Raw genomic sequence first — 18,230 nt, forward strand, 5'->3', positions numbered from 1 at the left:
ATCAGTAGTATATGTAGTTGTGTAATGGCAACTTGGTTTCAAGTTGCAACACCTTGAGCTTGTCGCCTGCTCTGGATCCGTCAAGTAATCGGTCGATGTGGTGGAACATACTGAACATGACGTCCCACACATCATGCTCAGTCTCGTCCTCGAGGAACAAGGTCATGTTCATGGCGGTGTTGAAGTTGAGTTCGCCGGCGAACGCCAGGTTCCAAGAGTCTCGCAGCAGTTTGGTCCTCACGGCCACTGGCAGCACCTTCCTGTGGAGGGCTTCCGCCAGCAGGGCCCAGTTGGTGGGGTCGTAGTTAACCATGAACATACCTGTCGAGGGAGGATCACCAACAATCAAGACTATCAGCACTAGGCCGTGTTCAGCTGCAACTGTTGTCCCGAAAATAACAGGGTCTTAGCTCACTTTGAACATATCTGCCAAGAAACATGATTGGAGTTCAACCCAACACAAATTATACACATTGGGAGGTCTCCTACAATTGTGATTGCGTGTTTAAAAAATAAATTATGGTTTTCCTCTCTCCTGAAAGAGAAGTGCCGAGAATTATCTATTGCACCCTCTATGTTGTATGCTAGAACTAGTTGTCCCGAAAATAACCGGGTTTTAGCACTTCGAACATGCTTGTGATAAAAAATGGTGTCAAATGGGGGAAATCTCTAACGGCCACAGCTGGGAAGCAGTGATTTACCAAAACCTTCACATCATGTTAACACGCCATATAATGGAAACAATTTCTGCAGTGAATTATTCTTCGCAGGCTTTCACGGCCATTTTCAGAAGTAGCTTGGCTTCTGGGTTGTAGCCGCGTCCTTGGAGAATAAATTCACCGACGTTTCGGTCGACATTGCAGTCACCATAATCTGGGAGCAGTTACCTCAACTTGAGGTAACTGCTCCCTGATGATGGCGACTGCAATGTCGACCAAAACGTCGGTGAATTATTCGCCAAGGACGCGGTTACAACCCAGAAACAAAGCTACTTCAATTTCTTCAGTGATTTTACTTTCGTGAAGCCCGACACTGGCCTTGTGGATCGTGGAAGCTGCGTACTGCCTTTGGCCCCTGTGCTGCAGAGGTCAGCGTTCATATCCTTCGAGTCAGGGGTCTTAGGTCCGAATCCAAATCGGATGTGGGTGTAGTTGACATTAGTACATATTAGCAAATTCCTTCCTTCCAGCTATGCCAAGCATGAACCGGAGATGTTTTAAAATTTAAATCAGAAATAACTATTTTACCAGTATGTAAACCAGTAACCATTTAGGATAATTCACATCTAATTAACAGATGGATTAGTGAAACTAGCAACAGTTACTAACAAGAATACAAAATTGTTTATTCAGACCACTTCAAAGGACATGAGGAGTTTGTTAGTGTCTACATTTAGTTTATTAATATTTTTGATTAGTAATTGCTTCCATCTTCTTTTGTACATTGTAAACGTAACGTTTAATACTGTGCTGAATATAGTTTCGACGGTCTGGCAGTAACAGGTAACACGTAAATATATTTACTTTTACAGGAGGAACAAAAAATGTATTAAGTTACACCTTTATATAAAATTCAAGGCTTAGTACTCGTGCAATACTGACATTGTACGTAGTTCATTGATACAAATTTGAGAATTCTTATTTCTTTAATATTCGAGCTATTTCATTTTTAATAAGTTGAAATAAAAACATTTTAAATCAAATTTGTTACTCTTTACCACCAGACCGTCCATTTCTTTTATCCATTCGTTCATCAAGCTTAGCCATAGGACTGCTAAACCTCACTTCGCAGTCAAATTTTTGGAATCATTTGAAGTATGTTACTAACATAAGATTTAAATATTTCATCACTGTATTAGTAAACTTAACCTATAGTTTAAAAACGGCTAACTCTCAGGTGAACACTAGGTAATGTTATGTTCAGGGGTCGTACGCAGGGGAAAGCATGGGGAGATATTGGTGCCAATAAAATAAAATTTGAAAGCAAACAGCTGGCAAAGTGGTTCTATAACCCCCATCCCGACCCACCGAATGTAATATCTGCGTACGCTCCTGGCGATTTAAATCTTCTAATAGGAATGTGTATATAATGTCAATGTCGCGACCAGTGGCTGGTCCAGAGGCTCTTGAAAAGGGACGAAATGCTTGTGTTTCCACTGTTTTTTTCTCCCAGAAAGCGTCATTTTAATCTGTGAGGGTTGCGATCAGAAAGGATTGGGACAGGGAGACCCACCTCTTCGGTCCCATGAACCTCCACTCGGGAGAGATCAAATCAACACGCGTTGCATTGATGTTGTGGGCTTTTATCGGGGTACTTCCATTCCTTCTACCAAATTCGTTCCATCTGAGCTCCACTCTCATCTCATCGCGGCGCGCTCTGTGATAGACAATGCTCCAATAGTTTTGGATTATGCCAGGCCACATCGGGTCCTCACCATTTGTTAGATCACCGTGTCTCTCACGCGCTGTGTCTGTGCAGTCGTGGTGAAACACAAATGAGCAGTTTCAACGTGGGGCCAGAACCAACAGCAGCTGGCTTCAAAGAGGGGCCGAGGAAACCCATCCCATCATCTGTGCCACCGAGCGCCATCAGCGTACCGCGTGACAGACAGTGACGTCAGGAGCAAGCCCCCCCCCCCCCCCCAAGACCACTGGCCGGTACGGGACCATGCCTCTCTCTTCCTCTCTCTTCCTCTCTCTCTACCTCTCTCTATCTGTATCTCTGTCTCTCTCTCCCTTGGACTCCTCAGCCACCCAGAGAAGTCGGGCAACGGACTCATGGGGGGAGGAACTGTAATTGTCGAAACTAAGACCTATATTTTCGAAGTAGTTTTGGGCTCGTCCGCTAGATGGTGGCTTTCACAATATATTGCTAACATAGCCACATTGACTGTGAGAATAAATGCTTAAGGCATTATCAGGCAAACAAACCAGTGAAAATTTATTGACTCTATTTCGGTAGGTACATATTTCGTGGTGTGGAAATAAGAAATGTTTGCATATCCTAGTCAATTATATGTAGCATGACCTTTTTATCACAAAACAACATTAAGTGTTCTTCGCACAGTTGAAATAATTTTTTCCCCAAGAAATTAGTCGTCAATTTAACATTACTAACTTTGAACTAGAAACAATATCCCGAGTTTTTTTTTTGCTAGTAGTTATGGGCCCACCCAACAGATAGCGTCACATGTCGCGCGAAACGTGGTTTCCGTTTCCAATGTAAGAGTCGCACTTCTATATCTCCCTCCTTGTTCTATGGACGGACTGCAAGTGCAGGACCTCACGTCCCCATTGAGTGGGAACCTGTTCCAGAGGGATCCGCCACCAGGAACTGTTCAGGACGCAGCTGTTCGTCCACGGTCATCTCCCTCTGTCTCCTCAGCCAGTGGCGCGCCCCGGCGGTGGAGACGTCGCTGTCTCCTGGGGCGAGGAACGAGACAGGAATGTACCAGAGGCTGTCTCCTCCATCAGAGGCGCAGCGAGACTCCTTGCATCCGAGGACATGCTGCAAACAAGCATCGCATGACCATCAGCAGCTACATACATACCCTGTAAGCGTGTTTAACTTTCAACTTTATTTCACTAGTAATCAGAGGTCGGCGAGTATTCTTGAAAAATTCTAAATTTTATTCCGAATTTCAAATCAATTTTTTTTATTATTATTCGTTACCAATACATACAGTAAGTGTAACACGTTAATAAAAAAAGGGTGGTTGTCTGTACAGTCGGTTTACGGGCGATAATTTTACGTGATAATGTCATAAGAAAACATTGATGAAAAATTGCATACTTTTTTTAATTTTCAAGTATTATTTACAGTTTTTCCAAATTTAATTTAAATAATTTGTTTAAATATAATCACGAACAATTAGTTATAGAAATAAACTCAAATCAAATCAATGTCAATAAATTGTTAATTTGAAATGACGAAATTGGATAGATAAATCAAAATTTTTAAATTGCTGCTTTTAAAAAGCCCGCCTTAACCTGTTTGATATTATAGAAGATTTTCTCGCACGGTGGTTGGCCGGTTCTTGCACGCTCGGCTCAGGCGGAACGTGACAATGCGTAATGTTTTTTCGTGCGTGCAGCCGGCGTTCATCGATTTATAAGACGTTATCACGTCAAAATTTGAATAGTGTGACATATTCCTATGAAGCCAATTAGTTTTGTTGAGAAACTTGGGTTTGTTTCCTGCAACGTAGTAAAAATCTTATTTTTTACTTGTACGAAATAATAACCTGCGATATTGATTAAGAATTACTATAAATACTGTATTTTTAAAATATATAATTTTGGTGATTAACAAAACTATTTTCTTGGTTACAAAAATACATCGCCACTGTATGTTTAAACTCGATTAAAAAAATATTCGGTAATTGTGAATAATTTGATTATCGATTCAAAATTCGATTCGAACATAGAAAATGGGATACTGCTTGTATTGACGTTATCGTTATAACATGTGGTGCGGAAGAGGAATGAATATCAATAACCAACCACCCATATACCGACTCAACCTTAAGCACCGTCAGTCTGGGTTCATGTAGCAAAACGACTGTGCGGGAATATATTTGTTCGTACATACTGCAAACAGATTTGTGTATTTAATTTACATCATACATATTATCCCTTCAACAATTTCAACCATACGAAAAAATAATTTCCATGAGCGCGTGTTTCCAGGGAAAAAGATTTGTAGATTTAAAATTTTATGTAAACACCACCTTAGATGCTCTCACTGATTGTTCACGCCCAATTTCCTAAACGCCATATTACCGAGCAACCTGAAGTAGCTGCTACCTCCTTGGTCCAGCCAAGTTATATGTAATAGCTTCTTTCTCCCTGATCCAACCAGGTATTTCTGATTGGTCCAACCAAGTTACATGCAGTAACTGCTTCCTCCTGCGTTCAGCCAGGTATTTCTCATTAGCCCAGCCAAGATACATGCAGAAGCTGGTTCCTCCTTGTTCCAGACCTTTATTCCTCATTGGTCGAGCCTAGTTATATGTGGCATCTGCTTCCTCCTTGGTTCAGCCAGGTATTTCTTATCGGTCCAACCAAGTTATATGTTGCAGATTATTATATCATAGTTACAACCAGAAATGGCTCCCCTGTACTGAATTATTACACAATTATTCTGAGCTTTTTGAAACAATGGCCAGTGCGTGGTGTACGAGAGAGGGTATCGCCCTATGTGATAGACCTCTGACCATATGGCCTATAGAAGTCGTGGGCTTTAACAGACACATAGCAAGAGGCAAGGTGTTCAAGAGACTCGCATGGGTTGGAGGTGAACAGCTCAAACATTACATTTCCATATGTCCTTCTTTCATTCAGTGTGTCTGTGGCATATGTTACTCAAGTTTGCCATGATCTTCAGTCTATTCTGTCATCAAATAAGAAATCAAGATTTGCAGTTCACCATCAGTAATTCGATATCTTATATTCGGTATAGCTTAAGCTGCTCATAATCAGTGAATTTTGACTTCAGGTATGTTAAACTGCTCCATTTGAGTCCGTGTAGTTAAAAGGAAGGGCATCATTATAGCATATCATAAGATTTAATGAAATCAATTAATTTAACAGTGATTAGGCACTACAAATAGTTTTCCCTGTGAAACAATGAGACTTACCTATTGTATTTACTTTGGGGAATTACTATAGTCAAAATATCAATAAACACAGTGTAATTGTCTTTGAAAATCTCTGTTAAGTTTGTTATGTGCTTTAACAAAGGTAAATCTTCAATAATAAACAATGATAAATTTTATCATCTGAAAAAAATGCTCAAATAAATGTCATATTTACCTCCCCCACATTTTGAGTAACTCGAATTCACTTATTTATCAATGGCCTCAATATTCTCCCAGCGAAAACAACTATTTCACCCAGGTTAATTGCAAAACCTGCTGATTTAATAGTTAACAAAGAAGTTACCAGGTACTAACATGCGAGTAATTCAAGTCACCAGGTAACTGATTGGAGTGAACCAGCTGAGAGCGAGTGACGATAGTCCTCACCTGTGTGACGGTGACCGTCCCACGGGCGTAGTCTCTGACCACATTCAGCACAGGGAAGAGGTCCTTGCCTAGCCAGGACGAGGATACATCCTCCACCGTCACATCCTGTGGCAAGGTGGCATCTCTCCTCGCCTGCTGAGTCAGCGACGACCACAGGACCTTGGTGGAGAACACCTGGAACTGCCTGCAGAACACACAGTCCCTGACCACGTTGAGCATGGGAAAGAGGTCCTTGCCCACCCAGAACATGGCCATGTCCTTCGCCGACACATCCTGCGACAGTCAGCGAGGACAACAGGTCCTTACTGAGAACACATGGAACTGCCTGTGGACCACACAGTCCCTGGAAACACCCAGCTCGTGTAAGAGGTCCTTGCTCAGCCAAGACCAGGCCACGTCCTCCACCGACACATCCTGCGAAAAGTAGCTTCGCTCCTCGCCTGCTTGTCAGGGATGGTACAGGTCATTCATGGAGAACAGGAGGAACTGCCTGCGTACCACACAGTCCCTGGAAACACCCAGCACTGGGAAGAGGTCCTTGCTCAGCCAGGACGAGGCCACGTCTTTCACCGGCACATCCTGCGGCAAGGTAGCGTCACTCTTCGCCTGCTTGTCAGGGATGGTACAGGTCCTTTATGGAGAACAGGAGGAACTGCCTGCGGACCACACAGTCCCTGGAAACACCCAGCACGTGTAAGAGGTCCTTTCTCAGCCAGGACGAGGCCACGTCTTTCACCAGCACATCCTGCAGCAAGGTAGCGTCACTCCCCGCCTGCTTGACATAATTATCAAGAGGAGTGATCCCCAATGAGGGAGAGGGGGCTAGTTCGCTAATGAAAAACAATGGGGGAGGGGTTACAATAGAAAAAATTTCGATATATGAGGGGAAAGGTGTGTTACATTTATTGATTACTCTAATTTCCATATCTTTTGAGCATTCCAGAACCACCACGCTCCCCCTACTAAAAGATGTCTTAACTCTGCAGTGATAAACGGGTTTAGATTTCTAGTAAATTCACATTCTGTAAAAGGCGAAAACCTGGTTCCATCAGAAGTTAATTTCGTCAAAAGTTTTAACTGAATTTGTATTGTTATTAAAGAGTTTATTGGGTTTGTTTATTTTAATCTGCTAGTATTTATCCCATGCACTTGAAATATTTTTGTTTAGGTTTTGGACTATAATCGCAGGCTCACTGACTACTGTAAGCAGGGAGAATCCAGGAAAACAATTTGTCTTTTAGTAGATTATGTTTAAGCGATTGTCCTACTGCCAGAATGGTGGTAGTTTGTTTTTCTTGGCTCTCCAGGAAATGGAGGGGGTTCAACATCCGTTTTCGATGTGGCACTGCGCTGCACGTATGCTGCACTGAATGTGTTCTTCTTGCCCGTGCTAACGACGCACACGCCCTGGCGAGGCAGCCATGCGGCATGACGGTCTGTGAAAGCAGAGGGATCACCTACGGGTGCCGTCAGTACACTTTAAGACAACTATGTAAGTTTAGGGGATGATACAAATAAAACAGGAGAGAGGCGAGGGAATAATTTTAAGGAGAACGAAAATAACTTTGCATGAAATTGTGTAAACTGGAAATTGTAGCTTAAGGAATTCAAGCACTAAAATGATTTTTTTCAATATGTTGCCGTTATAATTCGTGCTTTAACTCTCACTCTCTCTTTTTCTCTTTCCTCCTTCGTGGCCACATTAACTAAACTATTAGCTATTTTGTTCTATTCCTGTGCAAAACTATTGACATTAATTGACTGTGTAAATTATTCGCAGGTGTTCGTTGCAAGGTTCATATATTTTCAAAGTGAAACAAATAAGACAGCCGTGGCCCGTTAGGAAGTTTGAGAGTCACTTAAGTCAATAATAGAACTTGGTGTAACACGTGTCCTTGTCATCCCTAAATGCTAACAGTGTTGTAGTGTTGTAGTGTTGTCGCGGTCTCACCTCGCCACTAGCAGCTCGTGCAAGCCGGTCCGCAGGGTCTTCTCCGTCAGGCTGTGCTGGAGCATGTGCAGGAGCCAGAACACTGCAAAACAATCACATGTATTATGTATTTTCTCGGCTTCTGGGTGTAGGCCGTGTCAGGTGTTTGCCTTGCGACGTTTCGCCAGTCATTGCAGCTGCCATCATCAGGTAGACTAAGTCTGGCTGACTGGTGCCACCGATTCATCATATTGCAATCCGGGGCAGTAAGCATGGGCGAGGCCAGAAACCGAAGTTTCTATAACTCGCTAAGTGCATAGTAATTCAGGTGCACCCCACACTGGTGAAGAAACATTTGAATCGACGGCGGGGGTGCGTGTCTTGTGGGATAGGTTTGGCACACGGGCCTATGTGTGCGCTGGTAGGCTGTGTAATGCTATAAAAGTTACATGTACCCAGAGGATGCAGGTCCTTTTATACCCTAGTGTCTGGGTGTCTGTTTTCTGTTTGGCTGGGCTGGTCGGCCAATCACATCGCCACAGTCTGAGCATCTTGGGGACGACATCCCCTCCCGAGGGGCCAGTTAGGCCAGAGCCTCTGTTGTCGAAGCACAAACACTTTTTCAGCACGCCCGAATATTCACCTACCTGTACCTTGGGCTTTTTTTTTTCATCCGCTCTACTGTGCTCGATATGTAAACCGACTCCCAATAGCCTGTACCCTTAAAGGGCGCATATTTGGGAGGACAGGAGGAGGGTGCCGACCTTGGGTTGGAACTCATACAGATGTGCTTGCAAACAGTTTTCTTCAATAGTGATCGGGACCTCAAAATCATAACATGTAGCATTTTTTTTCTCTCTCTGCTTACCTAAAATTCAACCGCCGAGGAGCTGAATTTTAAATCGAATTTATAGCGTATATGCAGTATCTGGTTGAAAGCTTTATGTTGAATTGTTAAAACATTAGTAATTCTGAACGAAATCATTATTTTTCTGATAGTAAAAATTCAAATTTTTAACATAGTTACCATTTTAACGGGTGGCTAGGTGAGGTATAAATATAAAAATGTGTGATATCTTAAAACTGGTAGGTGGTATTATGTTACCTACATTAAAAATACTTTTGATATCGTGGACGGTTGGTTAGGTTAGTTACATTAAAAATAATGTGGTTAGGAATTCACAATTTAAAATGTAGCTAACTTAATGTAATAAATGGCCCTTGTCATTTTATAGTATTTGTAATTTAGCTAACCTCATCCAACCAACTGCACACACAATTTCACAGTATTTTTATTGTAATGTAACAATGTTTTATGTCGACCCCCGTTACTTCTAGGTGGCTTCCAAATGGGGAGCCAGTTTCTTTACCAGGGTTCCCCATGCGGAGGCAATCCGTCTTTGAAATAGCACTCAACTAAAACCTCCACTGTTCATTTCATTGTTAACAATTTTGAATTTTTTAGAGTTTAAGTCTTTTGAAATAGTTTTTACTAAGTATTTCAGAATCTTCAGCAGTACACATGCTCGCATTCGGCTATTTTGTTATCTTGCATTTATTTTTTTCAAGCCAACCCTGGCTTTGTGTTCCTTAGCCACGTAATGATGGTATATTTCTTCCACTTCCCCCTGCAAGATCAAAATAATCGTTACCATCATAAAATTCGCCCTCCTCCTCCCCCGTCAGTGCCGCGACCAATTCCAGCGCGCTTCAAGGGCCAGCACGCGAGTCAACCTATGGTTTGGAAATACGCGGTCCAGCGTGTGCTTCGCCATCCAGGCGGAGACTGCGCAGTCAGGGGGAGATGAATGAAGAAAGAGCTGAGTCTGGAGCGGACCTGAGAATGCTGTGGAGCAGAGCGAGTCCACAGTCGGGCGGCCGGGCGCAGAGGACAACGGTTGCCCGAAGTTCAGCACGGAGGCAGTTCCGGAGAATTATTACCATGTCTACTGGAGTACGCCAAGCTTTTCGGGCGGAGTATAGTTACAGACAGACATAATCTCCAGTTCTGCAAGTAATAGTCGGAATAAAAATACCCCACAGCTCAGCTGGAGCGAGTCGGGATATTTCATGCGTCATTTTTTACTCGTGCTCTGTCTACTCGCGAGTAGTTGTTTTCTTCAGTATGAATGTTAAGCGAGTAGGGACAGTTAATAGTTGGCTTCACTTAATTGTCACACTATATTCAGTTTATTATTCACCTGTTTATTTAACAATCATTTGTTGTTAATCCATTTACGAGCAGTGTTTCAGTAATTATTATAATGTAATAGCAGTGCTGTCATTTTGGTATATTATTAATCAGAATTTTTGCCTTAATATTCACTAGTCCAGGTATAGGTTTTGTTAAATGACTTATTGATTCACAGGTGATTAAAGATTGTTATTTTTATGTTTTTAGACTAAGTGACCAGGCCACGAGTTGAGGACAGTGGCGGATCCAGGATTTTGGTTTGGGAGGGGCTTGACCCAGCTGAGACTAAGCTTTATCAAGGCAAACACTAAAACAATAGTGAACCGAGATGCTTTTGGAGGGGGCTTGAGCCCCTTAGCCCCCCTCTGGATCCACTACTGGTTGAGGATTGTGAAGCTGCTCAAACCTGTAAAGTCCCTAGTGAAGGAAATACTTACATTTTATTTGTATTTCTGTTTATTTGGACGAAATAATAATCACCTGAACGGAATTTTGTTTTAAGTCCTGTTTTAAGTCATTTTTTGGCCTGGACAGTGAAGTTCCCAACAGTAGGTAACCTAACGTAACTAATCGTCCACACTATTTTAAGTACTTTTAACATAGCCTGACAGTTATTTAAAAGACGAACCTGGGTGAGCAATGAACTTCGGTAAACTTTGGAACTGTTCGGGCAGCCAAATTACACGAAGGCAGTTCCCCTTCAGGCGTACTGAAAAGTCTGGCTGTCGGCATGCGAGCGGGCCGCCGACTGATTGTGAGTCGAATGGTCCCGGTCCTGTTCCCTGTGATTTGGGCTGTGAGATGAGTCACGTTGGCACAGGCGGCTCTGAAGTACGTGTCTCGCCTTATCCGTGCACTCGCCCGCGATATGCCGACTATAAACTGTTCTCGGACAGAAATGATGCTTTATGCATTTCATTTCCACTCAGATCACCCAGTCTTGTGTTATGCATAGCCACAGGCTGGGAAGAAAGGATATTCTCCAGACTGATGGTATGTAATACAATGAAGGCATGCAACTTTAAGGAAGATTATCGGGGACGAACCACAACGCCGAAATACCACAACGCCGAAATGCCAAATTGACCACAACACCGACAGCTAGTAAACTGCTGTTTACCACAATGCCGAATTACCACAACGCCGAAATACACTAACGCCGAAAAATGTCATCGCAGGACTGCCACAAAGGTTAAGTTAGGTTAGACTAGGTTAGGTTAGACTAGGTTAGGTTAGACTAGGTTATGTTAGACTAGGTTAGGTTAGTCTAGGTTAGGTTAGGCTAGGTTAGGTTAGGATAGGCTAGGTTAGGTTTTGGTTTGGTAAGGTTAGGTTTGATTGTGGTATTTCAGCATTAAGGTACATTTAATAAACACACACAAATTCATTCAGTTATTTCGGCGTTATGGTACACAGCAGTTTTCTAGCTGTCGGCGTTGTGGTCAATTTTGACATTCGGTGTAATGGTATTTCGGCGTTGTGGTAACGACCCAAGATAATCTCATATGAATAGCGCTTGTTAGTGCTTCTTGTATTAAAAAAAAAGCCTAAATATCCAATTATTGTTCTAAATATAGCTTTTTTCTTTTACAAAATGCTCTGCCAAAGGAATAAACAGATAAAGTAGCATACTCCTACCTTTGTTCCTCATTTTCTCTGCCTCGGACTGACGCACTTGTTGAAATATCTCTTGCCCATATCCGTAGTTGAAGCTGGTTTCATCCAATTCGTCCGCATATTTAAACTGTAAAATAAAACAGAACACTCTGAAATTCGTAGTTTAAAATTTTTAAAGTATTCTTTTAATTCTCATAAGTGGTTAAGATAAATATTTAACTAGGCATAAAAACGTTATTTTTTGGTCCCTAACAAAACGTTTTTTAGGTTTTTAAAATAATTGAAAACCAAATTTTACTTTAGCAGTTAGATTTTCGTATGATAGATGTTTTTGAAGTTATTTAGAATTTTTTTAAATTTAAGCTACTTCCTTTATTTGTCAAACTATATTCAGCTAATAGTATTGCCGAGTGTCCAGATATTTCAGTGTTGATTTTAATTGAAAACTTACTGAGAGTGAGCCATGATTCGTCGACCACGCTAGTGGCTGTACCTCGGTCCGGAACTGGTGTCCCAGGAACAGGGCGAGTCCAGCGCAGGCGGGCCAGTCGTTCCGCCCCCGGGGCGTGGCCAGGTGCCCCACCCACTGCGCCGCCATCTTGCTGGCCAGTCCCCGGCGGTCCGCAGAGGTCACACAGTCCTCCCTGCAGGGAGACGCACAGGCAACCCCGGGTAGTGCGGCATTACGTGCCGCGACCTGCCACATGACACTGGAGATACAAGACCTCGTCCATTGCCATCCGTCAATTCGGGTGATAGCAAGGCGTATAAACTATACACTTCTGATGCACACGTGTTCTGTCTCTCAGGCATAGGACAGGAAAAAATTCGCGGGTTCAATGACCTCTAGAATAAACTCCACAGTTCTACGTACACTCGGTAAAATGCCACCCACTCATTGGCTGCTGTCTTGTGAGACGTCCCAACGTAGCAGCCTGTGATTCGATAAAGCTTTGGTCGGGTGTTTCTCATTGGCACAGAGTCATCCAGGTGAGTTGTGAGCCAATAGCAGAAGCAGCACTGAGGTATAACTAACTTGTATTTTAGCCTATCACGAAATGAATTCGCGAAATTTTCCGGTCTCTACTCAGGCGGGTCGAGAAAGAACACAATTTTGACGTGAATACGTCTTTAGAATTGCTTCCATAATGGGAGACAATTGAACAAACGAATGATAACAAAATCGGGGGATACAGTTTGCTGTTGCAGCTACATATCTATCATCTCTATCCAAAATTTTATTACACCACCGGATAGCTAAAGGATCAAAGAATTCGTTACGCCAAGTGAGGACTGCGATGCATCGCGCGTGGTGGAGGGGTAAGCGCCGCCATTTTGAGGTCATTTTGCTGCGTTTTCGAGATTTCCATTTAGTATAACTTTTGACTCGGAGGAACTACGACGTTCGTTAGGTTTAAATCGTCAGCTCTCGTCAAAATCTATCGATTGTGTATATAAAACATTAGTTTAAAATAGTTACAGTGAATATATAGTGTTATGTTCACGTATTCACGTACAACACACGGCCGTGCCCATGACATAGCCACACCCCATCGAGGTAGATTTGTCCCTTTCTTTAATCCACCATGCAATTAGATCGTTAGTTTCATTGCAGGGGTGTGCGCATCAAACAAACTCAGCTCTCCAGTGCTGATCCCTCTGCTTGGAAAACATAACTCTTGGGTATGATGGCCCGCACTCTCGCGTATAACACGGACAGCTGTGTGATGTAGTACCTCACCCCAGCACGACGAGCCCCCAGCTCGCAGACCCTCGGTACACTCCAGGCACGAACACTATGTCCAGCTTCTGCAGGGGGTACGGGAAGTCAAAGTAGTCTTGCAGATATTCGTAAACATCTTGCAGGTACTTTATAGTGTTCTCGATGCTGCTCTCGATGGATGTAGGTCCCACGATGTGGAAAGACCCTGAACAATAAGAATTGTCTACAGTTTTATGTGGAAATTTTTTTAGAATGTCAATTCATTAACCTAACCTAACAACTTAACCTAACCAACCTAACATAACCTAACCAACCTAACATAACCTAACCTAACCTAAACTAAGCAACACAACATAAAATATCGACAATGCACGAAGGTGGATTATTCGGGCTTTGATTCGAAGTCATTGGACCTAGGGTTCTCTGAACCAGGTAAATGTGACCTACCTTCTGGCTGGCTGAAATGTTCGAACTCCAGGACCACTATGCCGGCGGAGTAGGTGGACATGAGGGGTGTCACAGGGAAGTGTTTCCAGTACCAGCCCGGCAGACCATCGCTGGAACAGTCGACAGTCCAACTGCCTGAATCCGCGAGAGCTGATCCATGCCACGGGATACAACTGAGAACCAGGCAAGAATACTTCCTGTTCCTTTTCTACCAATGAAATCGGCATTTAAACACAATTTTCTGTATTGTTTTGATAGCTTAAATAATTAAGTCTTCTTTAGAGTGAGGAACGTGGAAGTGATGGTTTTACATTATCCAGTTAACCTGGAACCAAATGTATGCATAATTTTATTTTCTAATTGGTGAGGGGGAATAGAACCACATCAACCACTGTTTCCTTTCAATTTCTCTCCTAAGAATTTGGAGGAGGTACTGAACTATTTTCCTATAGTTTCATTTTGAAATTATCAATCTCAATTTGTGGCATCACATCCTATAAATATTATACAGCCTTCTATGTTAAATTTTGGTACTCATTAAGAAAATTCAGTCTGTATCTTAGGTAGGGTTAAAATTGATAATTTCACTTGGTCAGCTACAGATGTCATAATAATACACCATCCCATAAAAAGTTCCCAAAGCTTGGTCGATGCCACGTCGGACAAGAAAAAGGTTGTACAGAACCTATTTCGCAAGCTTTAGGAAAATTTAAAAGACCGCCAGTTTGTAACCTTTTTATATCATTCACACTGAGAGCAATGAGTGTGGTCGATGCTGACATAGAGTAGTGACGGCTGTAGACTGAGTCTTGTCTTCTGCGCTCGAGGCCATCGTTGACATACATGACAGCTCTAATACCAGACAAGTTGTTGAAACGTGTAACAGATTGAATGGACAGTCTACAGCCGTCGTCCATCCATGGATGATGGCGGGCAGAACCACTCACACGTTCTCGATGTCAGCGAGTGGCGTGTTGCTGAAGACGTGCTGGTGCGAGGGAGTCCCGACGCTCACCTCGAACGTGGCCTTGTACTCAGCCTCGTCGAAGCACGGGAACACCTTGCGGGCGTCCTCCGGCCTCAAGCTCGTCACGACATACCACCTGGACCACACGGGCACATAAATATGAATGTGCATAACCATATATCTGTACCAAATGATGTTTCATGTGTCTGTAATATTGTCCTGCCAAGCAATATGGGATGGGCCAACTGTTTCTCACAGGCACACGCCTCTTCTTAATCATTTTCCTTAATCCACCACTTACCTCGACTATGATGAATTTTTGCGTTAATGTGGTTATAAACAGACAAAATTTGTGGATATGTTCTATCGAAGATTTGTTACCTAGGCAGTAAGGGGATCCAGAGGCAGAAAAGCCAGCATAGCATTCGAGGTGAAGTATAGGTACTTGCAAGGGGAGATACGTCATGGATGTTGCAGGTGGGTTTCACTTCAAGTCTTTTTTCCCCTCCCACCGATTAATTACATCGTGTCTCCATTACAAGGCCTCATTCCATAAACATTTAATTGAAACGGATACCAGAGGTGCCCCCAGGTAAACGTTTTGCCATTCCGTGCTTAACATCTCCACGTGAATTATAAGTATGTTAGACTTTGGTGTACTCTCCGCGGGAGCCGATATCAATTTTAAGTGAGATACTATGGTGTTTATTTTTTATTTAAGAGGATGTATGTCCCAGTCGTATACTGTTAAGATTTAGCCTATGGGAAGACGGCTTACAAACTATATTATATGAGATATATTTCTAGGAAACATTTTTTTTGGAGACAATATGAGCCAACACACATATCTCACAATAAGTTATGCTATAGGCATTTTGCTATATAAGATATATGTATGTGTAGGTGTAGGTGATTGTGTGCATGATTATTAAAATAATTTTATATATTTTTTTATTTGTATTTGCAATTCTGTGGATTTTCTGAAGCTAATCACTTGCCCATCAGAGTAAACTCCCATAAACTTTACAGGGAATGTCAGAGTAAATATTCTCTCCACCTTACTCGGTGTTGTTGGTTTCCCGATCGAAGTACTTGGTGCGGATGAGCCCGTGTTCCCCCTCGCCGCCCATGCGCCCCTCGAACTGCAGGTGGATGCTGTAGCTGCTGTGCCTGTTGAGCCGCCGGGAGAGGAGGAGGATGATCAGCTGCCGCTCCGAGTTCCTCTGCACGTCCACCACGGACACCGGCTCCGACCTGCCAAGCACACGACTGTCCTCAACATCCCACCACTCTGACACCTGCGAGGCACTTGAAACAGCATTCCGTTCTAAATCTACCATTAAAAGTATTGTTACTAAGGTGAAACCAGCCACAGAAAAATTACAAACCCACAACTGTGTGTATCAGATTCCCTGTGAATGTGGCCACATGTACATAGGTGAAACTGGCAGAACTCTATCCACCCGAATCAAAGAACACAAAACAACTGCAAGAAGGGTGAAACCCTAAAATCCAGACTTGCTGAACATACATGGGAAAATAGCCACAAAATTCTCTGGGAGGACTCCCCACCACTCATAAAGGAACCCGATAAAATAAAAAGGAAAATCAAAGAATAAGCCTTCATTATTAGCAATAAAAATATTTTCAGCCAGCAGAGCATTGAATTTAAAAAATATTTGGATCCCTTTGATTAAGAGAGAAACATTCCTGCAGCACAAAACAATAGCCAATAGAATTCTTTGGGTTCAATATTTTTGTGCTGTCATCATTTGTGGGGTTTTTTTTCGTGCTCTTAGTCCATTTTTCTTTTTTCTTTTTCTTTGTTTGTTGACCATATTTCTGTTATGGAATATTATGTGGTGTTTATATCCTGTTGACAACAGCAATTTTTTTCTTTATTTGTGTTTTTGTCTTTTGGGTATTTGTAGTTTTCTTCTACAGGCATACATGTGCTTAGCAATGGCGTATGTCGAAAAGCTTACATCAAGTCACCTACGAGGCACACCATACAGTCAAGTTAGAAATTAAGATACCAAAAATTGTATTCAAGAACTCCTTGACTCATGCAAACCTCAATTTTCTTTGGTACTGTAAGACTGGTATGACTGGTATTACTGGTACATTTCAGAAGCCAGTGAAGATATCCACCGTACAGAGACGTCTTATTTCCAACATCCTCACGAAACCACAGCTTAGATAACTTTCTAAGTAGCTTGGCTTCTGGGTTGTAGCCGTGTACTTGGCGAATAATTCACATTGCAGTCGTCATCATCAGGGAGCAGTAGGTAACAGCTCCCTGATAATGGCGACTGCAATGTCGACCGAAACGTCGGTGAATTTTTTCGCCAAGGACACGGCTACAACCCAGAAGCCAAGCTACTTCAGACAATGGCCTTGAAAGCCTGTGAACATTATTAGATAACTTTCGTCGTTTGGAATGTCCAGTCTCCAATGACTGTTTCATTTACAGTTTAGACCAAGCATGACTCAAACTGACAGTTGATCTAGGCGCCCACTCATGCAATTATAAGGAACAAAAGTTTCAAATATCAACTTTGGCTTCACAAGAAGGATGTTGATCCTTGGCCTTCCATGATCACACTGGAAGGGCGGGGATTTCCACATTCAGTAAACTGTTACAATTTTTAAATTATGTAATGTGCTTTCAGGGCCGACAGCAAAACAATTATTGAGAAAGTTGCTGATAAAATGGAACACTGACGAATAAAAGTATATTACTAGCTCTGTATATATGTGCAGTGCTGCGGTTCGCTGCCACATTGCGTCACCAAAACAATATGTCCCCGCAAATAAACACATGAATTTCCACCTCCTCATCTGGCTGCCAGTCCCTTGAGTACAACCAGCTTACTATTAAAATTATACGGTATTGACTGTTGACATTTTAAAAGAAGGCACTATATCGTATGTCTATTTTTTAGTATGTTTATTGTAACATGTCTGCGAAATATACATAGAAAATGTCGGGAGCAGCAGTAAGAGAAAAAAAATAGACGCCAATAAAATTATCGGGGAATTTATAACACTTACATTCATTAATATTAATTGATTAAAAAATAGTCCTGCCTCTCACCAAGGTGAACATAGAACATGCCCGAAGGGTTAGCAGTGTTTGGATTTATCCACAGGGTGGTAAGTGGAAGTGAGAAATTTAAAACTTATCGATAAAAATTCTACTCTCTGTAATATTTAGTTCGGAATGCTACCTGTACATATTAGAAATGCAATTGTTTTAAAAAAGCAATCTATACAAGCAGAAATTAAATTCTTCCAAGATTACTAGCTGATGGATGTTTGTGGTTT

At 42.3% G+C, this 18,230-nt stretch overlaps 1 protein-coding gene across 1 annotated transcript in view; it reads right to left on the bottom strand.

The window, feature by feature from the left end:
• Positions 1 to 18,230, bottom strand: part of LOC134530691 (thyrotropin-releasing hormone-degrading ectoenzyme-like) — a 36,954-nt gene that overhangs the window by 12,351 nt on the left and 6,373 nt on the right. Inside the window, exons 3-12 of the mRNA XM_063365769.1 lie at positions 15,966 to 16,157; positions 14,884 to 15,039; positions 13,937 to 14,046; positions 13,508 to 13,694; positions 12,260 to 12,410; positions 11,788 to 11,893; positions 7,977 to 8,058; positions 6,026 to 6,209; positions 3,306 to 3,507; positions 53 to 321 (exon numbers count right to left, since the gene is read on the bottom strand). Coding sequence (XP_063221839.1) covers positions 53 to 321; positions 3,306 to 3,507; positions 6,026 to 6,209; positions 7,977 to 8,058; positions 11,788 to 11,893; positions 12,260 to 12,410; positions 13,508 to 13,694; positions 13,937 to 14,046; positions 14,884 to 15,039; positions 15,966 to 16,157 — 1,639 coding nt within the window. The remainder of the gene's footprint in view (positions 1 to 52; positions 322 to 3,305; positions 3,508 to 6,025; positions 6,210 to 7,976; positions 8,059 to 11,787; positions 11,894 to 12,259; positions 12,411 to 13,507; positions 13,695 to 13,936; positions 14,047 to 14,883; positions 15,040 to 15,965; positions 16,158 to 18,230) is intronic.

This window comes from Bacillus rossius, chromosome 1 (assembly GCF_032445375.1).
Source record: "Bacillus rossius redtenbacheri isolate Brsri chromosome 1, Brsri_v3, whole genome shotgun sequence".
In the NCBI taxonomy this organism is placed as follows: domain Eukaryota; kingdom Metazoa; phylum Arthropoda; class Insecta; order Phasmatodea; family Bacillidae; genus Bacillus; species Bacillus rossius.